Below are 15155 nucleotides of genomic sequence, written 5' to 3' on the forward strand. Positions count from 1 at the left end.
CTTTTAGGGATAAAACTATTATGATGGGAGTGTATGACAGGTAGTGGTACTGGTATGGACTAAAAGTAATAGACCATTAACACAACGTATATTTCACACTTATTTAGGGATAGGTGAAGAGAACAAACCGTGTAAGCATGAGGTCATTTGGGTTTTCTGGGATAGGTGTTTCAATTCCAATGGCTCAAGAATACCTAACTCTAGATTTATTGTGCTTTCTAGTGTATGTATATGGGGTCCATAACCATTATAATCCTTTGGTAATTGGTATATATATTAATGTACATATTTAATTTCTCAACAAAGTAGAAAGAAAAGTTGATAGAGACCTTATTATATGGAGTGGTCGGCACCAATACACCACCCAAGGTTTGGTATACTTTTAGTTGGATTGGGTTTTCGGCCATAAATTGCATCTAAAGTTCACATTGAAAGTGAGATTCATACTGATAAAATAATTTGGTGGGGGTTGCCTTAGATTGCGGTTGAAGTTAATGTGGCACGAATTTCCTGCTCCTGCTGCAGATTTATCATCTCATTATGGCAGCATCTGCCATTCTATTATACATTTATAGTTTCTTTTGCTGAATAGTTGGACCATTCTATTGTAGTTAGAGAGACTATTCCTGCCCTCTTTGGCGTAGCATGTGTTACGGGGAAAAATATTTTTTATGCACTAAGACGTATGATACCAATATTTTATTGCTAAATAAGTTTTATGTGTGTGAAACTCTCGTATCAGTGAGATATTGGTCTCATACGCGTGAGGCCCATATATTAGTGAGATATTGATACATCCGGCACAAAAGATACTTTCTTGGATATGGGGCAGTGTCAAAGTTAACCAATTGTTCATGTTGTGCCACATGCACATGAAAAATGTTTTGATATTTTCTATTATGTTGACGTTAGGAACAATCTCTCCAGTCATTTGGATGAGTTATTTGTTCAAACTTCACAGTGGTATGAAAATAATATTTGGATCAGTTATCTGTTCAAACTTCTAAGTTGTATGAAAACAATACATCCAATATAACAATAATAAAAATTGGGATTTAAATTAAATTATTTAAACAATTAGGAATAATATTCCAACTTTATCAGTTAATCATACCAACAAATTTAAAGAAAGTACACTTGTGACCCTCAAAATTTAGGGTTGTTTTTATTTTGGCTCTTTACGTTTTAAATTTTTTATTTTAGCTTTTTAGATTTGATTTAATTTTCTGTTTGGTCCAAATCATTGATTTGTATCATGCCATTTTTTTAGCCCTTGAATAAGCTCCTTACTTTTTTGGAACCACAAACACTTACATACATTTCTCTTTGGATTTAGATTTATTTATTTATTTTTTATGATATGATCTTTGGATTTAGATTTGACATGCATGTATTTAGGGTTGTGAATAAACCAAGCCCTTCATTAAATAACTCAGACTTAGCTTTATAAAAAACTCGTCTATTTTTGTTAATTTATAAATAAGTTAAGCTTGAACTTCAGTTTTAGACTTGCTTAAAAAAGAAAAAAAAAAAAGAAAAAGGACGAGTCCAAGCAAAAAATAATGACAATGAACATTGAGGCTCAATACAAAACAAGCTGAGCCTATGCTCATTTATGGGCTTGGAAATAAATTTGATAAGAGAATTTCGGTATGTTGTTTTAATTTATTCATCATCAGGGGTCCCTTGCCTTTTTACAAAGTGATCAAGTGGGGTTTGATTTGGACGAAAATGAAAAGGGTGCCGTTTTTGACGGGGTCAACGACAATGAAAAGAGATGGGTCACTAATGAAATGTTCACTAGTCAGAAAATCAATAGCACATGGTATAATAATTGGCTTTTCTCATTGTTCAAGTCTCGGACCTCACCAATTGGAATTTGGAATCACTTTAAAGACTTTTCCTCATGATTATGACTATCCAGAATGTGTACAAATTCCGGGATTGCTTATATAATTTGAAAGTCCTATATACCAACATTTCTTATCAACTAGGGTGCTCAACCCCGACTGAAAACCACGGTACTGACGGAACCGACCTGTAGTCCGCTTGCTTCGAAGCTCCTGCCGGCTGGTCATGGGTCTCTACCTCAAAGAATTGACGCCGCCGGGTCGAGTGACAGGCTTCCTTTTCCAAAACCTAAGTCACTTGACTGGATTGATAATATATATAAATTTCGGTCAGATCTTGCAAGATCACAATCTGATATGGTGACATTCAGCCAAATTTCAGCCAATTTCATTGACCTTTTACCCAAATTTAGCGAGTTCCAGTAGAATCTAACGACCTCCACCACTAACTAAACTAACTGATGCCCATCCAAGCCTGAAACCAACTCGATCTATTGATGTTGGTGATTGGTGGCTGGCGGCGTGTCTTTCCGCCTACCACTTGATGTGAGAGGGTAGGGTTTGGGTTGAATCCAAAACTTAACTGACCCAACCCATGGACACCGCTAATTATCAACTTCTAGGCTATTGCCGCCAAGATTTTTTTTTTTCTTTTAAAAATGAGTGAAACAAATCCTTACTCTCTTTTATTTTATATTCACCATGAATGTAATATCTATCCTATTCATTGAATGAAATGATAAGTACCTGAAATTAAAATGATAAGCACTTAATAATTTATTTTTAAAACTTTAATATATTTCACAATTATATACACATCCCATCTTTAATCTTGAATTTAGGAGGCAAAAGGATGGAACTTGGGGAAAAAAAGAGAGTGAATCTACTCCAACCAAATGAACTAAGTTTTCCCTCTCAAATGTTAATGCAATAAGATGCCTTCCATGTTTCATCCTTTCATAAAAAAATTTTAAGAGTGTTACTCAATTATGAAAATTATATGTTTGACAATATGTCATTGTGATGCTGGCTGTTCTAGTAAGATTTCCGAAATGTTTCTGTATTGACTTGCAATAATAAGTTATTTGAAATACAATTTCTCATTTATAGAAAAAAAAAAACTGTAAAAAGAAAATCTTAAAGGGGGTCTTGAACACTCTATTAACATTTTTTTTTGGGTTAATGCCATCATATATGAGCATGCTATGTTAGTATCATCCCTTTTATAATTTTTTTTTAATAGAATTGAGCAACTAAAAAAAAAAAAAAATTTAAACTTGTTTTTAAAATTTGGATAAAAGAATTTTTTTATTTCCTTAATAATGTTCTTACATTCATGCACTTATGAAAAAAGCCATTTTTTCCTTTCTGTTCGCATAAAGAAAATTATGGACCTCAACATGAATGTCTATGGATAATTTGTGAAATTTTAGATTGAATGTAGTAGAAGAGGATATTCAAAGAGAGAGAGAGAGAGAGAGAGTCAATACTAGTTCTTCTTGGAGGTTGCTCAGAATATAAAGAAAGATGTAAGTTATTAATCACGGATAATGACGGATGATATGATTACAAATTAAATTCATAACTCAAGTAGACTAAATACATTTTCTAGTGTTATGATTTCTCTTATTCAAGATGAGAATCTAACCAACTTTTTTCATATGTATTTTTTTCCATAAAAAAATATCTCTAGTTTATTTATAATATTCAGTTGTACCCAAAATATATAATAAGTTTGAATAAGTTTGAATGTACATCCAAGCAACACAACTTGCAAATTACGCATAGTTACGCCAACATCAAGTAAATGAGACAGTATCTCATGGAGTGTAGACTATTATCCCAAGTAAAGAACTGGTAATCAATAATGACTACCTTATCTCACAAATATGGGTTGGGCATCTTTTAAACATCCAGTCTATCATAAATATATTAGCCCACTAGCATAAGCCCAAGCTTAATTCTATGTTGTGTGCAAGCTAAGTCTCATATTTATACTAGAAGTCTATTAGTCTACTATATATACCCATATTATGTTCATTATAACACAGGTTTTGTACTACACTCTTATATAATAAAGATATAGCTCTTAAGGGTTTCCTCCGTGAACATAGGCCGTAAGGCTAAACCATGTAATTCTCATATTCTTGTGTTTTATTTTGTGTTCTATATTTTAAGCTTTCACTTTTGCATCCATACTGACATATTCAATATAGTATATCATAGCTAATATTTAACACGTGCTATCAATTTGAGAAGGATTTGCCATTTTCTATTTACAGTGTGACGTGCATAAGAGGTATGCATCATAATTGAGAAACGAATAAGATGATTACAGTATTGTTAAATCACAAGGACCTTGAAACCCAAGATTTGAGGAGAACTGCGCGGAGAGATGAAGCCGGAGACTCTCAAGTAATATAATGTTGATCCTTTTAACTGCTTTCAGACTTTGAGTTCATTAGCTCTTGTTTTCGCACTTTATCACTACGTACAAGCCAACCCTGCCTTATGCAGTCAAATTTATTTTATTCAAGTATCTTAAAAACTATCCAACGGCTACTTTGCAAGCAGGAAAAAGCTGGAGGAGCTAAAAAGATCATGGGCCTGCTTGGCCCAAAAACAAAAAACAAAAGAGAAAAAGAATAATGGAATATGGACTGCATAGGGACATAGGAGGAGCTAAGGTCCACCTAAATTACTGTGGCCCAAAATGAAATGGGCCTGTCATCAAAACATTTGTTTATTTTCTCCCAAGTTCTGTTCTAGCTTAACTCTGTGAAGACAGTCCAACCCAGTTTGCTTTGCTTGTGGGCCTGTCTAAAAAAATAACATGGTATGTACCAGTTGTATGGGGCAAACGTGTAATAATATTGTGCACCTCTTTCTCTTTTTTATTTTTTTGACAATTTAATAGTTTTTTTGTTTTTTTGAGAAAGGACAATTTAATAGTTGAAAAGATAGATTTTGAACCCCTAAATGTTTCCGTCAAAAATACCAAAAAAATACAAACCAATTAGGTTACATTACTCTTAATAATAGTATGCACGTCATAGTAAATTGTTGAGAATGTGTCATACTTGCCTTCCTATATATTTGTATATCAAATTCAAAAAAGAGAAACTTTATTATACGAGCATAAGAAGGAATTCATTTGTGCAAGTCAGGATAATCACAGCCCTAAACTTGAGCATGATTTATGAGAAATTACTATTTCTATGGAAATTGCAATTCCTTATGGAGCCAACTTGGTAATGGCATTTATGTATGAGTGAACTGTAGTTTAGAATTTAGAGCACTGAAATTTTTCTTTAATTTGTATAGCAGAGGCATGTGGTTGACCTTAACTAACTTATTAATGATCTATAGTGATAAAAAAAAATTTAGGATTAAGACTTGTTGTTGTTGATTTCACTTCTAGGTGGAACCATGAATCTGATATACCAATTAAGAAAAATTCAAGACGTGTATGAGAGAGAGAGAGAGAGAGAGAGAGAGAGAGAGAGAGAGGAATACAAATTTTAATATTAAAGCAAGTTAAAACTTAATATAATAATTTTCTTGTGTATGTATTTTAAGAGTATACACAAATTTATCATCTTTATAAATTTTAAAGAGTATACACAAATTGCTTAATTTGTTATAGATACGTGCAAAAATAAATAAATATCACAATCATTTTATTGATTCTTTTCAATCCTTCTTATTTTTTAATGTACTATTATTTGTAACATGTCTAGGTATTTTCTTACACATTATAATATTGAATTTACATCATTAACAAACAATAAGAAATTTTACAACAAAATCAATAATAGCCTTAGATCCAAATAAAAACATGAGCTTATGTGAAGGATGAGTCTACAACGAGTAACGTGATCATCCTGCTTCACAAAAATAGACTTCGAGCTGGGGTGCTCACTGCTCATATGACGACTACAATATTCAATCACGAGGAACATATGCTATGGAATTCCACATTGACCAAAAAGAAAAATACCAGGGACGTGCGCTTACGAGAAAGCTAAATTAAACGAAAAATGCATAGAAGTCACCAAACATTCATCTAACCTTGTCATGCAGCTTCATGATTATTGGTAAGTTGAAATAACAAAAATTCTAGAATCATATTAAAAAAAAAAAAAAGGATTTTCACTACAAGAAAAAGGGGCTACTGCGGCGGGCCAGAACCGCCGCTAAAGCCCAAAAAAGCGCCGCTAAAGGTACTTTTGACCTATAGCAGCGGGTCCTCCCGTCGGTGTTCTAGTGCCACTGTAGGTATATTGCGGCGGTCTCTAAAAGCGCCGCTATAGATGTACCTTTTAGCGGCGGGCTAGGTGTATTGTGGCGGGCATAAAACTGCCGCCATAGGTGTTCAAAATTTGAGGCACTGACTTTTAGCGGCGGTGTCATGCCCGCCGCTATTGGTGTCTACCTTTAGCGGCGGGCAAATGGCGCCACTATAGACAATCCGTCAAAGCAGACTAATTGTATTTTTAGCGGCGGGTAGAAATGCCGCTATAGGTATTCATTCATAAAATGTACACCTTTAGCGGCGCTTTTTGACCGCCGCTATAGGTTTTTTTTTTTTTTTTTTTTTTTTTTCTCCAGTGGGTTTTAAAACTGCTGTTTTCTAATAATTAAATGGTTCACAAACCTGTTATAAAGAACCTGTAATAGTTTTAGCTCTACTAACATAATACCACAAATGTAACTAATTAACAACACCACAAATGTCTTGAAACTAACGTAGTAATATTAACATAGAAATATATTATCAAATACATAACATAGTCTATAACCACCATCTTAAAATTAACAAAAAATAGATGTGGTCACTTAAATAAAACAACCGCTGAAATTAATCTAATACTATAATGAAAGTTTCAAAGTATTTAGAAATATCCTTCAACACTTGCAAAAAATGCGGTTGTTTTTCCATAGTTCTTTGTACAAAAAAAAGTCAAAGAACTCCAAGATAAAACTTATAAGCTTTTTGGTTGATGAGATGCAGCTGATGATTTGGGGAGAGCTGGAGATTGTTCGATCAGAGGAGCATCCTACATACAAAGTATGATTACTTAATAAGTGCGTATAAATGAAAAAAAAAAAATGACATGAAAATATTACCAAGGTAAAAAAAGGGAACAAGTTAAATGAAGACATGTTTCTTGATCTTTTAGGTTGACCATTATAGTTTGTCTTGATCTTTTATGGGAGAACCACCTCTCTTGGCAACTTCATAGTTTTGAAATTTGAAATTACAAAGCAGAGGCACAACAAGACAACTGATGGGATCAAATCAAAATGATTGGTGTTGGGAGGTCCCTTGATATAAAATTCAAAGGATGCAAATGTGTCACCACATAATTCCATAAACATCTATCAATGTTACAGATCAATAAATTTATCAAGTTATACCATCACAATTTATCCAAAAACATCTATCAAAATAAACATCTTTTTCCTTCACCCTTTATCAATGTTACAGATCAATAAATTTATATCGTCACAATTCACAAGTAAATACTAATTATTAAATCAATAAATATCTTTCCAGCTAATTACCACAAGTAAATATTAATTAGCAACCATACATTTAACATTCCTTTCCTACTCCATATAAATTGACACTCAAGTCATTTATCATACCTGATTGCATTGTGTAGAAAATTGTTGCATTTGTTGAAACATGCGAGCCATTCTTTGCTCCATTTCTTCGAATTGACTAACTTTTTCCTTCATTTCGTCATAACCTACTAGTTTCTCCTCCATAGTAGCCAAGGAAGCCTTCAATTGTGCAACTTCGTTGTCCCTTGCTTGACTTGATTGTATTTCATTGTCCATGAGAGCAGTCTTGCTACTTTGACCACTTGGGGTTAGACTAAATCCTACCCCACGAATGCGACCTTTGCGCTCCTTACCCATCACTTTGGCAAACACATCATCTGTTGACCATGCAATACTACCACTTGTGTCAGATGACTGCAATTGATTCTTAGGGTCAACCAACAATTCCTTCATTTTTTTTCCTGATATTTGAGTTTGAACAAAACAAAAAAAAAGTTAGAAATCATATAGTTAAAATGACCTCACAACATATATATACATATATATAGGATAGGACAAGCAAGCACCAATAAAACCCAAAACGATGCAAAAATTATGCACACAAAGCTAGTGTCCCCCTCACCACAACCAAAGGCACCAATGCCAAAATTGTTGGTGCTACTTTGCCACAACAACCATTAACCCTAAAGAGAAAATTGACATTCTACAAGCAACTCACCACATGAACCTCTCCAAAAAAAAGAGAAAAGGAAGTCATATACATCCACTAGGAATGCTATAATATAATAAAGGAACTAAACATAAAAGCCTCAACTCAGTAAGAATAACATTTCCACAATAAAATGGAGTTTGCTATGTAATCCAACAATCAAATGACCCCACAATAAAAAGAAATGCGTATTGGCTAACATCAAATTGAAATATATCAATTTAAAAATTAAAAGAATTATTCATAACAATTATCATTGATTCAAAATAGTTACACAAGTGTTCAAACAATCACATGACATTTCATCTTATGCTTGGTTTTTGTCAAAAAAGACATGGTTATACAATATTTTGCAAGACCTAAGGCTTGAATTATTTGAACAAAGCTCATCTTTGAGACAACTTTGTAGGGAAAAACTATAATATTGTTTCTTGAATTCCTATTTTGTTTACCCCCAACTACAATGCAGAAATTACTTACCATTTTTTCTTTCATTACAGGATTAACTGCAGAACCATCTTTACGAGTATGTAGAATTTGAAATAATACTGCACGCTCTACAGGATGTCCATCCGTTTTTGCCTACATTATGAACAGCATATTTATGTAGTGATGAATATTGGTTCCACATAAACTTAGAAGAAGTCAAAATCATTTAAAAAATAGTCATAATACTTATTACCTTTTTTGCAGCGTGCATAGCATAGCCACACGAACCACCAGTATGTATGTCATCCTGTTTAGAACGACGGTCCTTATTCTTATCTGACTCTGTCTACATTCAAGAAAATTACATGTTTATATACAGTATGCTTTAAGTATCTAAAGCCACTTTTAACTAAAGCCAGAATACTCAAAAATATCATTTGGTATAAAAGAATGAGAGGAACTGTATGCTAAAGGTAATAAGTTTTGGCTGAGCATCACTTATCATGGAGAGAAGAGACCCAAGTTTCCCATGCTATTTCATTTACAGGAGCATAGCATGTCTATACCTTCCATTTGGACTAGAAGCTTAATGATTGATATAACAGTACTGATTTAATGATGAATACTTTTGATAAATGAAAACTAGGCGCTTTACTCCAAAACTTCTACCAAATTAAACAAATATGAAATATGAAACACAACTTTGATCTCATATATACTAGTTTCACAAAAAGCCCACATAAAGGTTCTAGATAATCCTATCTAAAAGCAATCCAATATGTATTCTCTCAATTTCTCAATAATTATTCTGCTTTTAGTATGATCCATGATGAAAAAGAGAGAGAAAACAAACATACCACTGCATCATCATAATACCAATGATCAACAAGTATATTCCAATCTTCTGGTACGCATTTCCTGGATTCGTTGCTCTTCACCCGTGCTTTGTTTCTTGAATGCAGTATATAATACTTAGCCTTCAGTCTACACTTATGATCTCTCCAAGCCTTCCCAATTTTTTGTAAGGTAAATTTCTTTAGACCCTCATATGCCTTTGGATTATTAGGGACTTGATATTTTTGCTACAATCAAATAGTTGAGTTATCAAATTAAAAATGTTTTCATGCTAAAATACTTATGTAAAAACTAGTACAAAATATCATAATTACAAGTATTATAACTTCTTTAATACCTTTACAGTATGCCAACACTCTTCTTTAAGTTCTTTTGGCATGGCCTTCCAATCAAGGTATTTAATCGGGCACATGTGGGGTTTCCGTGCAATCGTACCCAAGAAACCAGTGAAAGTCCTCGCCCCCTCATCAACCGGCTGATGCATACTATTTAGTGGCAACTCAATTTCTTGGTCATCGGGAAGATCCCAAATTTCCAAGTACTTGTTTGGCCCGCGAGTGACACGTATAGCTGGTTGCATATCTGATCCTAAAATGAGAAAATATCCAATGTCAAACAACAAAACATGCAAAGTTAAAGATGAATTTAATATTATATTAAACAAGTGGTCATTATTTGCTAACGAATATAAAATATTAGAAACATGCTAACAAACTAATATACTTCAAGAAACAAACAAATAAATTTTGGAACATGGACTGCCCCACCATGTCCATTTAGGTTCGTAGAGAGTAATGTTAGTAAAATAGTGATCCACATGGACATGGACATAGACATGGACTGCCCTACCAGCCCATAATATCATTTTGGGACATGCATAAACATTACACATAAATAAGGAATTTGAGAAGATAAAAACCAAAATAAGGACAATTTATAAGGCTCTTAAAAGCCCAGTCTTCATTTTCTTTATCAAGGCCTGCATTGGGTTTCAATACTAATGGAGTCTTTGTCACAGCCTTGATCAACGTCCGACCAAAACCACGGACCCACGTCTATTGAATACATGTACAGTGTATGGAAAAAAAAACACCTTTTTTTTCGTCCACTTATGATTCATGATCATATCTATTTATCAAAATTATCAATTTCCACAACATTATCAAAATTATCAATTTCGTCCACTTCTTAGCATGGGTGGAATATTATAAATAAATAACCTTCAAATATTTGTGGTTTAGTCTTAACATTGATTCAAGCTGGCAAAGAAACAGGTAAATGAAAATATTGCTTCAAAGTTCATAAACAACTACAATTTACCTAAACTCAGAAGGCAATGTAATAAATAAATGAACAATAAGACAAACCGCATAACCAACACCGAAGTGCCATACCTTGAGTAAATCTACCCATACCTTCTGTATGAATGGTAAACTTTTGAGCAAAAAGCCCATACATTGTGTAGAAGCTTGTGTAGAAACTTCATGCATTTCTTGGTCCCCCTCTTCATCCGCATCTTGTGAAGAAGCTCTTTCCAATGTTATACTCTTAGGACGTGTGCCCAGATTTGCCTTTCGCCTTGCCATTTCAACTGTCAAAGTCTAAAATAAACAAGTATATAAGCACAATGACAAGTAATTGTACAAGTAATAGTACAAGCAATTGCGAATACAACAACTTCAACTACTTTCAACACTAAAACAACACAAATTATTATATAGTCATACAATTCAATATTAGAATTTAACAAGTACAATGTTGTAGGCTTAAGTCAAGATAACAAGTTTTGGAATTTAAAAAAACAATAATAATAATTTCAAGCCCCAATTAAAAAACATGTAATAAAATTACTATAAAGTTCATCATAATAGCAAAAATAATATATACTTAATAAATAGTTAGTATTTGTTACTTTAACATTCATCCATTCTATGAAGTTCAATGTAAATTGTTACAAAACAACTCAGTTAAGTGTTAAAAAGACCTTTTTTTTTTCTTTTCTTTTTTTTCCTATTTAGCAATAATGAATTTCGTTCAAGAATGTGCAAGAAGGGGCATAACCTAGTCATCATCACTAGACTCATCATCATTGGACCCATCATCATTGGACTCATCGCCATTAGACTCATAAACATCATCACTAAGCTCTTCATCATTGATAAAGTCTTGTTCAAGTAATTCATTCTCACTAATCAACGGTGTATCATAAATGGTTCCTTCTTCATCAACTCGAGCCCAAGCATAGTTGTCATTTACATCATCACATGCATCATCAGTAGTTATATTATAAGGGACATTTTCCATATATGTATCCACTTCATGATCATCATCATTATCATCTAAAGCTTGAATTCCAACATTAAACACCTCCCTAGGTTTTGTTCTGACCACTACCAGCCAATCTTTATGTCTCACATCCTCCACATAAAACACTTGCGAAACTTGAGATGCTAATACATAAGGTTTATCAATCAATTGATCACCTTTGTGTATCAATCTTGAAAAATTGCCAAGGGAAAATCCAAACTCATCTTTTTTGCATCCTCTCCCACTAATAACATCAGCCCATTGACATTTGAATAATACATATCGATACTTGTTAGAGTAGTTCAACTCAATAATATCGATTAGTACACCATAATAAGTAACACCACCTTCAGTAACAACACAAACTCCACTATTTTGAGTTTTTCTAGTTGCCTCAAAATCTTTGGTGCGAAACTTCAAACTATTTATAACATAACGCTTGAACCGTTTTGCTTCATTATCTGGATATCGAGCAAGCCATCTAACTTTATCAGAGATTTCCTTTTTCTTAGAGACATCCATTGACATCACCTATTATAGAGAAAGACTTTTATTATAAGTATGCTATCTAAAGTATTACAACCGAAAATAGTGCTATATATATATATATATGCTTTACTTACATATTCCCTAAACCAGTTGCAGAATTTCTCTGTGTGCTGCTTTTGAATAATATCATCAGTCATATGAGAAGGGAAACTAGCCTTGATCTCCGCTATATGTTCACTGTGTACACAAACTTGTTAGTATTAAGCTAGAGTATTGCATTGGAATGTCGTTAAAGGATACGCGAGGACATATCACTTACTCGCGAAATGGAGTGATTTCTTCACAATTGAATAGCACATAACGATGTGCTTGGATCCATGAATTTGAATCTAGTGTAGTGCTCACTACCGCACCCATGGATTCCTCAACATTCCTTATAGGCCGATTAAATGCAATTTCAACAGATTTAAAACAGAATGTTAAGTATTCCTCTGCTATATACCCTTCTGTAATGGAGCCTTCTGGATAAGTTTTATTATGCACGTAAGACTTAAGCCTTGACAAATACCTATTGAAAAACCCAAGATCAACAACAAGTAATTGGTAAGTTAAAAAAAAAAAACAAAAAACAAAAAACAAATAGACCAAGTTCCTATATGTGTTACCTCTCTATGGGATACATCCAACGATAATGAACTGGGCCAGCAACTTTGGCTTCGCTAGCCAAATGCATGACTACATGTACCATCACTGTAAAGAAAGAAGGAGGGAATATTTTTTCCAACTCACACAATGTCACTGCAATTCTCTTCTCAAGAGCCCCAAGTTCCTCCACGTTTAGTACTTTGGAACATATCTCCCTAAAGAAACAAGATAAGTCAATTAAATGCCTACTCACTTCAGGGGACAAAGATCCACGTATTGCTATTGAAAAAAGCTGCTGCATTAAGATATGATTATCATGGCTCTTCATCCCACTAATCTTGCGTTCTTTGAGTTTAACGCAACGTGAGATGTTTGAAGAATATCCATTTGGCACTTTTACATCTTTCAAAACTTGCAGAAAACCATCCTTTTCACTAGCATTCATATGGTAGCAAGCATGTGGTATACATGTCTGATCATTCCCAACATGTCTGATATAAGTGCGTACATTATCCTTGAACAGATCAGCAACAATCATTGGAAAATAGGCAAACTAAACTAAGCATGTAATTTTATTAAATTAATAGGCTTAATTCTTTTAAAATGAACTAAAAGAATAAAGGCACTGAAAAATCATATAATTGAGAAAAAAATTTGACTTCGACTTATGCTGTATACAAAAGTAAGAGTATTCAATCATATCAAGTGGTCTATACTAAAACGTACTTGATGTTCAAATAGTAAGTTATAAATAGACATTTGGAATTAAGGACTAAAACCTAAAGCTATGCTCATTACAATTTTGTAGTCTTCCAAATCACAGCAATAGTTTCATGCCAGCAGCAGGCCAACATAATTACAGCTATGTTTTAAACACAAGCTTCATTCGATAACAATTCTTCAGCAGCTTTCCTATACCATAAAACACTATCACCACAAAAGGGTCATGTCTTACATCTTTTATGTCAAATCTGTAATCAAAATTATTCCCGAGCTTGAGGTTGAAAAGGCCTATCTAAATCCCTAGGCAAGGAGTGACATGTTAGCAAACATAACTACCAAATCATTCAACCAGGAAAAATTGTTTGAAACAAGAGAGTACATCAATTTATTAGTGACTTAACCCTTTTTTTTTTTTTTTAATTTTTTTTATGCAGTGACTTAACCATTGAAACAGAGGCAGAAAAATAGTGATGGGATATAATTTTGTAATTAAAAGGAAAGTCTAAATAAAATGGTAAAGTAATTAAAAGGTACGTTATTTACAGAGGTGATGGGATATAATTTTGGATAGGATAGAATGGCGGAGAAGCATTCATATGTCTGTCCACAATTTTTTTGTTGAGATTTTTGAGAATTCATACCATCTTCAAAGTTTTGGAACAGAAGCTTTGTTATTGTTGTTATTTGTTCTAGATATACAAGCTTGCCAACGTAAATACTAATGGTTTAAGTTCCAAATTTGCAAAACCATACAAATCAATGCAATTAAGACGTTAGTAAAATTAGAAATACTCGATTTGGTTTATTTCAACATGCGTCAAAATATTGGGGGATGGTGTCAATGCACTGAGTTTGAAGAAACAACCAAATATATCTAAATTGTGTTTCCACATTTCAGTTGTATTTTAAAACAGCAAAATACACTGGAATGAAGAAACTTTAAAGTCTCTAATATCTAAAGTGGTTCCTTTTTTTTTAAAGAAATAATGTGATTTATTTGATTAAAATGTACAAAAAGGGGCATACTCCTAGGACACACAAGATAGAAAAAGTAGATTAAGAAGCATAGCTTTCTTTCCAAGACAAGAAATTCTGATTTGGAACTATACCTAGTTTTTTTTTTTTTCTTTTGTGATGGAGGAACAAGACCTACTTACTCCACGACTCTAATGCTAGTCTAAGAAGTATACCTAAGTAACAAAAAATCAGTAACTAATTTCATACCTAAAAATCTCCATCAGACCATAATAGACGTGTTTTTTCCTATATATCCTTCACCTGCCAGAAATGCTAGGGGTTCTACAAACTAAAGTTGAATTGCCACTAAATGCCACATGACCTTGACTGACAAAAAATTTTCAAATACACCCTTCTCTATACACAATCTTCAGAGCTCATTCTTTTCAGTCATTTGGTCATAACCTGGCTTTCTTCTACGTTATTCCTCCATATAGTTTATCAACCCCACTTGGAAATTCAACTTGCTATATTCTAGTTTAATTTATACACCAATATTCTTCTAAGTACCAATTACTTGGGTATTCCTCTGCTAAACATATTGAGCAGCATCAAGTTTT

At 33.2% G+C, this 15155-nt stretch overlaps 1 protein-coding gene across 1 annotated transcript; it reads right to left on the minus strand.

The window, feature by feature from the left end:
* Nucleotides 1-6765: 6765 nt before the first annotated feature.
* Nucleotides 6766-7874, minus strand: LOC136066379 (uncharacterized). The gene is made up of 2 exons (XM_065770621.1): nt 7503-7874; nt 6766-6910 (listed from the first exon to the last, which is right to left on the minus strand). Exons 1-2 carry the CDS (start codon nt 7872-7874, stop codon nt 6836-6838), a joined length of 447 nt encoding a protein of 148 aa, XP_065626693.1. The 3' UTR covers nt 6766-6835.
* Between the last annotated feature and the right edge of the window lie 7281 nt (nt 7875-15155).

The sequence above is a fragment of the Quercus suber genome, unplaced genomic scaffold (genome assembly GCF_002906115.3).
Source record: "Quercus suber isolate HL8 unplaced genomic scaffold, Cork oak 2.0 scaffold_33, whole genome shotgun sequence".
NCBI lineage: Eukaryota > Viridiplantae > Streptophyta > Magnoliopsida > Fagales > Fagaceae > Quercus > Quercus suber.